Here is an 11,601-nt window from a genome sequence, read left to right on the forward strand (position 1 = left end):
GATACTCAGCCTCAGTACTAGAACGGGAAACCACATCCTGCTTCTTGCTGCGCCACGAGACCAGAGAAGTACCTAACAGGAAACAGAAACCTGTGATAGAGCATCGATCAGTCGGATCACCTGCCCAGTCAGCATCTGAATAAGCATGAAGCTCGAGAGAAGATCGAGAGGAGTAATGCAGACCATGATAAAGTGTGCCTTTGACATATCGGAGAATCCGAAGAACAGCAGCATAGTGGACAGAACGAGGTGCATCCATGAACTTACTAACCATACCCACGGCATGTGAAATATCCGGACGAGTAACAGTGAGATAGATCAAACTGCCAACCAACTGACGATAGCGAGTAGCATCGGATATAGGTTCACCGTCCAAGGGTGTGAGCTTTGCATTGTATTCCAAAGGAGTGGAAACAGTCTTGTTATCAGTGACACCGGCTTTGGAGAGAAGATCAGAAGCATATTTAGCCTGGGAAAGATAGTATCCATCAGAGGATGAGGTAACCTCAAGCCCAAGAAAATAGCTGAGAGTGCCCAAATCTTTCATCTCAAAATGCTGACTAAGGAAGCTCTGAAGAGAGCGGATACCTGCAGAATCATCTCCAGTAATAATCATATCATCAACATAAAGAAGAATAAGAGTGATACCAGCAGAGGATCTCCGAACAAAGAGAGCAGTGTCATGAGGACTCGAAGTGAAACCCTGCTGAGCAACAACTGAGCTAAACTTTTCAAACCAAGCTCGAGGAGCCTGCTTGAGGCCATAAAGAGCACGGCGAAGGCGGCAAACTTGATTGCCTGAGTGTGGATAGCCAGGGGGTGGTTGCATGTACACTTCTTCATGGAGGTCGCCATTGAGGAAAGCATTCTTCACATCCATTTGATAAAGAGGCCAATGGCGAACAGCAGCCACAGCAATGAGACATCTAACAGATGTAAGATGAGCAACAGGAGCAAATGTTTCCTCATAATCAATACCATACTCCTGAGTAAAGCCCTTGGCAACTAGGCGAGCCTTGTATCGTTCAACAGATCCATCAGCCTTGGTCTTGATCTTGTAAACCCACCTACAACCTACTACAGACTGACCAGGAGGCAAATCAACCATATCCTACGTGTGATTCTTATGAAGGGCATCTAGTTCTTCATTCATAGCTTGCTGCCAAAGAGGGTCAGTATGAGCCTCACGATAGGTGTGAGGTTCATAGAGAGTGGCAAGAGCAAAAGAGCAATGATAATCAGTGAGATAAGGGGGAGGAATGCTTACCCGAGTGGAACGACGAAGTTCAGGACCAGTAGGAGACTCAGGAGAGGGTGGTGCCACAAGATCCAAGACAGGCGGGTCATATGCCGGAGACAGAACCGGAGATGAGTCGTCTGGAGAGGCAGTCGATGCTGAAGAATCCTCCACAAGTTCAGGATAGAGAGGGAGAAAAAGATCAGTAAAAATGGGAGACTCTGAGGAAGAAGATGTAGGAAACTGCTGAAGACTCGTGAAAGGACGATGTTCCCAAAACTCAACATGACGGGAGACACGAAGGCGATGAGAAATGGGATCATAGCAGCGAAACCCTTTTTGAGACACACCATAACCAAGGAAACAACAGAGACGAGTACGAGGTTGGAGCTTTGTTCGTTCATGAGGAGGAAGAGAGACAAAGCAAGCACAACCAAAAACCCGAAGAGAGGAGTAGTCAGGAGTTTGACCATAGAGAAGCTCAAATGGTGATTTGTTGTGTGTAGTTGGTGAAGGAATACGATTAATAGTGTGCACAGCAGTGAGTGCGGCCTCACCCCAAAATCGCTCAGGAAGAGAGGCAGAAATGAGAAGGGTGCGGACAACATCAAGAATGTGACGATGTTTTCGTTCTGCACGACCATTTTGTTGAGAGGTGTAAGGACAAGACCGCTGAGGAAGAGTACCATGTCTGTCTAAAAAGGATAGGAAAGATTTATCATTATATTCTTGAGCATTATCTGATCGAAAGACTTTAACGGTGCAATTGAACTGTGTTTCAATCATTTTATGAAATGTTTGGTAAATAGACACAAGTTCAGACCTATGGTGAAGCAGATAAATCCAAGTATACCGAGAAAAATCATCCACAAATATGACAAAATATTTAGATCCCCCCTCAGTGGGAACAGGTGCAGGACCCCAAATATCAGAATGTATAAGATCAAAAGGAGCAGAAGAAAATGAGTCACTTTTATTAAATGGCAATTTTGTTTGTTTTCCAAAATGACAGGAAGTACAATCAAATTTTGAAAACTGAACTGAACCTAAATGACCTTGAGAAGCTAACAATTGAAGACGAGATAAGGATGGATGACCAAGACGAGCATGCCATAGATCAGGTGAGGAGGTGGCAGTTGTAACAGCTGCAGAAACAACTTGTGAAGGAATCTTCAAGTCATGAACCTCAAACATGCGACCGACCTTACGGCCTGTCCCAAGCACTTGACCCGTCCGGGGATCCTGCACATCCACACCATGATTAGTAAATAGAAGATCTACGCCTAATTCGCAAAGTTGACCAACAGAAAGCAAATTGAGGGATAACTTTGGAATATGAAAAGTGTCACTAAGGGATAAACAAGAAGAAGAGATTGTTCCTTTATGACTAACAGGCATAGGAGTTCCATCAGCAGTGTAAATGGTGATTGGATGTTCTAAGGGTGCCTTATCAGAAAATTGGGATTCATCAGGAGTCATATGGTTACAACATGCAGTATCAAAAAACCAAGGTTGTTTACCTGAGGTGACAGAAAGGGCAGTGGAAGTGCGGGATAAAACCTGTTGAACAACTGCCTCAATATCAGCCGTAGTAAGTGAGGAAGCCAAAGATGGACCTGTAGGAACCGATGGATCTGAAGGACATACAGCAGCTGCCTGAGGAAGAGAAGTTTTATTCTGCTCTTGCACAAATTTCTGTAGCTTACGACAAACAGAGATGTCATGGCCTTTGGCACGGCAAAACTTGCAGTGAGCACCTTTGGAAGACTGAGAGGTGGGACGTCCGGAGTTTATTCGCGGAGGAGCAGTGAATGCAACAATGGGAGGCTGTGGTGAGGGTGTAGCCAAGACATGATCAGATGATGTCATGTGATAAGTGGGCCGACGATTCTCCTCAGAAATGAGCTCCTTTACTGCAGCATCAAGAGAAGGAGTAGGAGATCGGCTAAGTAGAGAAGCCCTAGTAGGCTCAAAATCCTCACGTAAACCCATCATGAAGTGCATAAATCTACGGCGATCCCGATATTTGACAAAGAGCTCAATGTCCTTAGAACACACCAGTGGAGGATCTGCAGCAGAGAGTTGTTCCCACATAGTAGAAGTCTGAGAATAAAAATCAGAAATAGACTGACCTGTCTCTTGGCGCATTTGATAAAGCTTGGATTCAATGTGAAACTCCAAGCTTGAATCATTAGTGCAGTTATAACGATCGGCCAAAAATTTCCAAGCAGCCTCAGCAGTTTCAAGACGAGGAAGAAGATTATGAATAGAGGGAATAGAGGTATTGATAAACCAAGATAAGATCTTACTCTGAATACTCTCCCATTCTTCTAGACGTTCTTCATAATCATCTGTTGTAACAGCAGTCTTGGAAGACTCTTCAGCAGCTGTGGCTTTGGACTTAGGGTTTGGTACTGGCTTAGGAATTGAACCAGTCACATATCTCCACAGTTTACGACCCTTGAGAAAGACAGTCATATTCTGAGACCATGCATGATAGCTAGTAGGACCATCCAACATGATGGTGATAGGACGTATGATATCTCGTTCACTTTGTTGAGCCATAATGAAGAAAATGACCAAAAAGTGATATTTAGATACCTCAAATGCAGAAAAGGAGCCCAAAATCAGAATCTACGCGAAAAACTGAGCAAGACAGGTCCTGTTGAAAAATTTTGACTTGGTCAACGGTCAAAGTCAACGGTCAACGGTCAAAGTCAACGGTCACGGTCAAAGTCAACGGTCAAGTCTGGTCCAGTCAACGGCTGACGTGTGCTGACGTGGCAGGGTGACGTCACACTAGGGCTGACGTGGCAGATCGCGAAACAGAGCTGGCGCGTGGGGCGCGTGTAAGCGCGTGATGGCGCGTGGAAGAAGTCCGGTCTGGCGCGTGGGGCGCGTGAATGAGACTGACGGCGCGTGGCGGCGCGTGGAGGCGCGTGACGGCGCGTGGAGCGCGTGCTCGTGAGGCAGAAACTTCAAGCGGCGCGTGGGGGCGCGTGTGAAGTGTTTTCTGGCCATTCTTGGTTGGGTTTTTCTCGGGATTGTGTGTTCTGTCACTCAATGCCTTTGTTTTAGCAGTTGGATGAGCAGAACATTGAAATCCGAGATTTGCTGGGACTGTGGGCGTGACGGCGGTGACTCGCTTCTGACAGTGGCTACTGGATGAAGGCGAGGGCAGCGGAAGAACGCCGGAGATGTCCACAGGAACCAGAAAGTCAGAGGATTGGCTCTGATACCATGTTAAGAATATAAAGTGTGAGAAAGACTGAATAGTCTGTATATTAATGTGTGTGAAATAATATACAATAGAGAGCCTTATATAGGCTAGGTATGTGTGCAGTACAAGTAAAAGGAGTAAACTACAAGTACAGTATACTGGGCTAAGCCCAATGAGCTAAACTAGTCTAAGCTATACACTAACACCACCCAAATGGGTTATGAAAAAAAAAAAAAAAAAAAAAAGAAGTTGTGTGTGCATAACAAAATTGAAGCATATCACTATATCAGTGAGTAGTTGCCAATTATTCAACAGTGGATATGAAGAGGGATAGGGACGCAAGGACCACTATTAGACATTGAAATTCTGTTGTTCACAAACCATAATGCAGAAAGAGAAGTGTAATAGAATATTGGCCTGGTTGCGTGGCTGCATAAATGTCATATATATCTCTGCAAATATACTTTTTTGCAGTAAGGCTAGCTTTAGCCCCACTGGGCATAACGAGAGGAGTATGTTAATAAGTTTCATGTGATCATGCTATATAGTGATTGCAACATGTTAAATGTCACATTCTACGAAATTCCATTTCAAACATGCTTTTTGTAGCGAGGCTTTTAGCCCCACAATGCATGACGAGAGGAGAGAAGTAATCAACTCAATGGTCCAACGCATGTTATCATGGTATTATAGTCGTATTTGGTAGATGCTTCAAACAAAATATTACTCCAAACCATGCATGGGGCACTTGAAAAATATATATATCCTGCTGGATTTTGTGCTTTACGTGAGTATATTCTATCTATACACTTTTCCAGATTTATGCAGCTTCAAACAAAATTCAGCAACAAAAAAAAGTATATGTTGAATGTCATGTTCTAAGAGAATCCATTTCAAACAAGCTTTTTGCAGTGGTGCTTTAGCCCCACAATGCATAACGAGAGGAGAGAATTTAATCAGCTCAATGGTCCAAATCCAATGCATGTTGTCTTGATATATAATATCGTCGTGTTTAGCAGATGCTTCAAACAAAATAGTATGCCAAAAATGCATGGGGCACTTGAAAAATATATTTGCTGGATTTTGCACTACGTACTGCCATTCTAGATTAATTTTAAAACCTTTTTTTAAATCTGTTTTGTATATAACCATAGACATAGTATGACCTTATTTATAGATATGATTAATACGTGTTTTATTTGAGTACATTCTATACACTTTTCCGGATTTATGCAGCCAGAAACCAACTCTGGCAACAAGAAACAGTTTATACTCAGTTTGGCTACAGTAAATATTCGCATGGAGAAGTCGATTTGAAGTGATTAAATTTGAGTCAAATTTGGGTATTTCATTTTGCATATAGGCGCAAATTCTAATTGCCACTTAACTATTACTTACGCTGGTGACCATTTTTGTGGAAGTGTCACCTTTGACTTTGAGAATGGATTGTTGGCCCAGTTGTCCTGTTATAGAGTGAACAGAACAGAAGATTAGTGCATGATAAGATCAAGTAGTATTAGCACATCAAGTGATAAAAATGTTTTCATGAGTTTGAAATAAGTAATGTTAGGATCAAATAAAATGGCATAACTTGTGCCACAACTCACTCACATAGCAAGTTATGAGTAGTAGAGGTGTAATGGTGGGTTTATGTGAGGAGTTATGGCATAAGTTATGCCTTTTTATGTATTACAAACATTACTCGTTCGAAATATTAAGTAACAAAATTGAACTCTTTAGTTTTTGAAGGGAACCAAAAGAGGAGGGTTGGGACTTGGGAGCCAATTCACCTCTCATAAATACAGATAAAGAATCTTCCCCATTTTCAAGTGAAATAGAAAGTATCCATTTAAGGGTCATGATTTAAAATGGAGTAAATCTAAGGAATACATTATGTCAACTAATTTAAAATTTAATTATGATTAACTTTAACTAAGGTTAAACGAATACAAATTTTTTGTACCAATTTTTGCATTATGTTTTATGTTCCATCAATCATAACTTACCATGTATTTATTTTACTTTCTTTATAAAATAATTAAAGTCTAAAATGTTAAAAAATTAGAGTTATAAGTTTTTAAATAAGTTGGCATAATTTAGACTCTAGATTTACTCCACTTTAAATCATAACTCTTAAATGATCACTCTCCCATTTCACTTGGAAAGGGAGAGAATTCTTATCTTGGTGCTATTGGTTGAACACCTTAGTGCATAAGTGGTGCATCATTACTCTGTTCTTTTTTCATTTTCTTTTCTTTTTTTTATTGAAATGTGAGTGACAAAAAGAGGTTATACAATCACTATGTGAGCATTACTGGAGAGCTCTTTTGAATGGTAAACCCGAATTAATCATTCAGAAGAGAAAAACTCCTCTCAATGGAAACTTAAAGCAGGAAAAATGCTGATGTGTAATTTTTTTTCAATAATAAAAAGATTATCACCTAATTAAATAAATGTCATGTTATTATTCGGTTAAACATATAAGTAAACAAACTAAAAAGAGCATTTATTTGAAACTTGAAAGACTTATAACACTCAGTTGATAAACTTTAAAAACTGATTTATTTTGGTATTTTTATTTTTATTTTTATTTTTTTCTTGCTTGAAAAAAAAAAAAATGCATTACCATGATAAGACGAGCAGCATTAGTCCTCATGATCACTAGTGCCTCCGCCCCATCTTCTTGTGTGCTCGTCTTTGACGTCGATATTTTTTTTCCAAGATACAGCTTTGGGAACATCCGAAAAAGAAGGTCATCAACATGTTTGAAATACCAGATCCTCCACCTCTTCAAAAGAATAAGAGGCCAGTAGATAATCCCCAACCCAAAAATAAAACCCAGTTCTGGAATTATTAAATTCCAGTCAATCACAAACCCAGAAGTCGGAGGAGTTTCTCCTAATGTTAGAATCCAAGGAATCGAAGGAGTTCTATAGAGGAATGTAGATCAGAAAAAGACACCCAGTTCGGGATGCTACTACATTTTTTATACCGCACAGGGATGTTGCTACTTGAATAAGCAGTGTATGGTAGCAAAAAAGCTTTCCCTTCCAACTGAGTTGAATTATCTGATTACTTGTTAATTGATTATGAGAAAGATTACTTTGGGTCAGATTCTTGGATATGCTGAATGAAGGAATCAACATGGAGGAATAATTGAGATGGCCTGAAAGAAGAAAGAGCAACATGCTTAACACTCTTATATTTGGCTGTGAAGTGGATAAGGCCTGAGACCACTTATTGCTTTGCGGTGATACTTCTACACCATCAAGATAAAGTTGCTTAAATTTTGAAACGTTTTGAACTAGTGCAGCTAAATTTGGGTTCTCAATTTTCCGCGAAGACCAACTCATTAATGAATCGGTAGACAAATCGAGAATAACCAACCTTTTGAGGCGTGAAATCTCAATGGAAATATGCCCCGCAAAGCCGGAATTTGACAAGTACAAGTAACTCAAATTTGTCAGCATGTCAAAATGAGAAGAGCAAAACTTGTTATTAGCCAGACTCAGGTTTTGGAAACCAAAAAGGCCACTTGAATGGTCAAGTCCACCAAATATTGATTCTTTGGTCAGTTTGTGACCAATAACATGTTCATCGCTGCTGCCTAAACCTTTCTGCAAACAGCAATCGAAGCTTTCATTCCAGCGCACCAGCTCTGTGGAAGAAATACTGTTGAATTTCAGGTTGTCTTTCAATTCTATCAAACGGGATCGCTGATCGCCAAGACATTGCCCCGACACCACAAAGATACAAAAGCTCATAAAAAGTGAACATAAGGGTATTAGAAAAAGCCATGAAAAGAGTGTAATTCTCATTGTAAGCTGTGATGGTGTCACAAAAAACATTCAACTCCTGAACTCGTTCATATGTCTCGTCCAACGAAAGACAAGTTAGGACAAACCAAACAGGCGAAGTGATCGTCCCAAGCGTCCTACCTAACCTCGTCCATCCAAAGACAGACGAGATCCCATGGGAATCTTACCCATCATCATTTGGACAAAGGACAAGCCGTCCTAGATGGTCTCGTCCGTCTTTAATGAAAGATGAACGAGTTCACCATGGAACGGGCCGTCCAACCTAGGTAACTTCCATAGCGGTTATGAAAGTTACCCCCAATTCTCCGGACTCCTCGATATTAGGAACGGTTATTAAACAGATAACCGTTCCACACATACTATATAAGGATTCTTCGATGAAGGGTAAGTCATTGAAACATTTTTATTAAGAGAATACTCCTTCCTTACAGAGAATTTCAAGTTCACTAACTTTATCATCGGAGGACTTTTGGCAGGTCCCCACCGGTCTCCTCTGATTCAGTGTTGTTGTTTCACAGGATATAGCCCAAAGATCATCATCATTCGAGACTTGTCAACCTACTGGTATCCAAGAAATTATCAGTTGGCGTCGTCTGTGGGAAGAGATTGTTTTACAGTTTACTTCTCCGTGACAAAAGGTTGATGGTTCGGACTAGATCAAGGGCTACTAGCTGAGGCCATCAGGGAAGCAGCAACCTTCATCGCGATCGCCAGTCTGCACCGGTCATGCAGACATCATCTATCCAACATGCGCAATCTATGGCGGACGCTATGGCGGAGTTGACTCGCCAAAACCAAGAGTTAAGAATGGAGATTAATATGAGGAGGCAGACACGTGAAGAACGTGAAGAAGGAGGACAAACACAGAGTCATGGCGATAGAGAGCATACTGAAATTGGAAGTCAGTTCAGAGGCACCACTTCACGAACGGTACCACACTTGAAAGAAGAAATGGACCAAATGAAGAAAGTCATGGAGGAAATGAAAGAGAATATCAGCAGGGCGAATCTGATAGAAGATTTGGTTCACAAAACTGATTCCCCCTTCACGACTTCCATCAACGGTCACCCTCTACCATAAAAGTTCAAGTTGCCTTCTCTGGATTCGTATGATGGAACATGCGACCCGTTTGATCACATAGCCACTTTCAAGACCACCATGCATCTTCAAGGGGTGCTTGACGAAATAATGTGTAGAGTCTTCCCTACCACCCCAAGGGTCTGACGCGAGTTTGGTTCAGCAAAATACTCTCAAATTCAATAAGTTCTTTTGAAGAGTTGAGCAAGTTGTTCGTTAACAATTTCATTGGGGGACAAAGTCACAAGCATTCCTCGTCCAACTTGTTGACCATAGAGCAAGGGAAGAACAAGAGCCTTCGGTCATTCATCACCCGTTTCAACAGAGAAGCCCTGAGTGTGGACGAAGCAGATGATAAGCTCCTATTGGCGGCCTTCCATAATGGGGTGAATTCAGATTTGTTTATACATAAACTCTATGAAAAAGAACCCCAGTCCATGGCCGAACTCATCCATTCGGCTCAAAATTTTATGAATGCAGAAGACACGATCATTGCTAAGAAGAGGAAGAGGTCTGAAAGATTAGACGCAAATCCTAGTCGCCATTCCGAGCAAGGCCCTCGTCCAAAGAAGGGACGGACGGAAGAAAGGAAAGACCGAGATAGTAAGAAGCCAGGCTCTTCAGCACGGAACCAGCAATATACCCTTTTGAACGTCTCACTTGAGCAGGTCCTTATGCAGATCAAGGATGATCATTCTTTAAAATGGCCGGAGAAAATGAAGGGAGATCCCAATAAGCGCAATAGGAACAAGTATTGTCGCTTCCATAGGGATCATGGTCATGATAAAGATGAGTGTTTCGATTTAAAGCAACAAATTGAAAATCTTATAAGGCAAGAGGGAAGTTGAGGAGTTTCCTTGAACGAGACCACAGGGACGAGAAATAGAAAGGGAAGATGGAAGAATCATCACAACCACCACTCAGAAAAATAAGAGTCATTATAGGGGGAAATTCAACTGGCCAGTCATCCAAGTCCAAGAAATCATACTTGAAGGTAGTACAGAGCGTCCAACTTTCTGAACGGTCATCGAGAGCAAGGTCCATGGACGAGCTAGCAATCACCTTCACAGACGAAGACGCTGAGAGAATTCATCACCCCCATGATGATGCTCTCGTCATCTCCTTATTAATTGCTAACTACACAACTAGAAGAGTGCTTGTGAACAACGGAAGCTCGGCAAACATTTTATATTATCCAGCTTTTCAGCAGATGAGGTTAGGACGAGACCAGCTCCGTCCAGTAAACTCCCCCCTAGTAGGTTTTGGTGGAATGAAGGTGCAACCTGTGGGTACTATTTCCTTATCCGTGGTAGTGGGGGCATACCCACGACAAATCACCAAGGATGTGAACTTCCTTGTGGTAGATTGTCCATCCTCCTACAACGCCATAATTGGAAGACCAACTTTGAATAGTTGGAAGGTTGTTTCCTCTACTTACCACCTATCAGTGAAGTTTCCAACAGAACACAGAGTAGTGCAGATACAAGGGGACCAACTAGCAGCAAGAGAATGTTACCTGACCATGTTGGCCATGGATGAAAAAGTTCAACCCATGAATATTGAAGAAAAGAGAGTTGTAGTAGAGTCTACCGAAGCATTGGAAGATATTTCCTTAAATGAAGATAACCCTGAGAGGTGTACCAGGGTCGGAGCAAATCTAGAAGAGAAGATTAAGAAGGACATTGTCCAGCTTTTGAAAAAAAAAAATTGATGTGTTTTGCGTGGAGTCATGAAGATATGCCGGGTATAGACCCTAGTGTCATTACCCACTATTTGAATGTATATCCTTCCTCCAAGCCTGTGTAGCAAAAAAAGAGGGTGTTTGCCCCTGAGAGAGATGGTGCTATTAAAGACGAGGTTCAAAAGCTGATGGTGGCGAAGTTTATTCGAGAAGTGTACTACCCGGATTGGTTGGCCAATGTAGTAATGGTCAAAAAGGTAAATGGCAAATGGAGAATGTGCGTAGATTTCACTAACTTGAACAAGGCTTGCCCCAAGGATAGTTATCCGCTGCCATGTATTGACCAGTTGGTAGACTCAACTGCGGGCCACAAGTTGCTTAGCTTTATGGATGCTTTTTTTGGATACAATCAGATAAGGATGGACGAGGCAGACCAAGAGAAGACATCCTTTGTCACCAGTCAAGACTTATTTTGTTATAAGGTGATGCCATTTGGCTTAAAAAACGCAGGGGCGACTTATCAAAGATTGGTCAACCACATGTTTCGTCCACAGATTGGGCGGAATGT

At 41.7% G+C, this 11,601-nt stretch overlaps 1 protein-coding gene across 1 annotated transcript; it reads right to left on the reverse strand.

The window, feature by feature from the left end:
• Positions 1–2,441: 2,441 nt before the first annotated feature.
• Positions 2,442–4,140, reverse strand: LOC126692258 (uncharacterized). The gene is made up of 2 exons (XM_050387789.1): positions 2,758–4,140; positions 2,442–2,479 (listed from the first exon to the last, which is right to left on the reverse strand). The coding sequence occupies exons 1-2, from the start codon at positions 3,800–3,802 to the stop codon at positions 2,442–2,444; spliced, it is 1,083 nt and encodes a 360-aa protein (XP_050243746.1). The 5' UTR covers positions 3,803–4,140.
• Between the last annotated feature and the right edge of the window lie 7,461 nt (positions 4,141–11,601).

The sequence above is a fragment of the Quercus robur genome, chromosome 7, assembly GCF_932294415.1.
Source record: "Quercus robur chromosome 7, dhQueRobu3.1, whole genome shotgun sequence".
Taxonomy (NCBI): Eukaryota; Viridiplantae; Streptophyta; class Magnoliopsida; order Fagales; family Fagaceae; genus Quercus; species Quercus robur.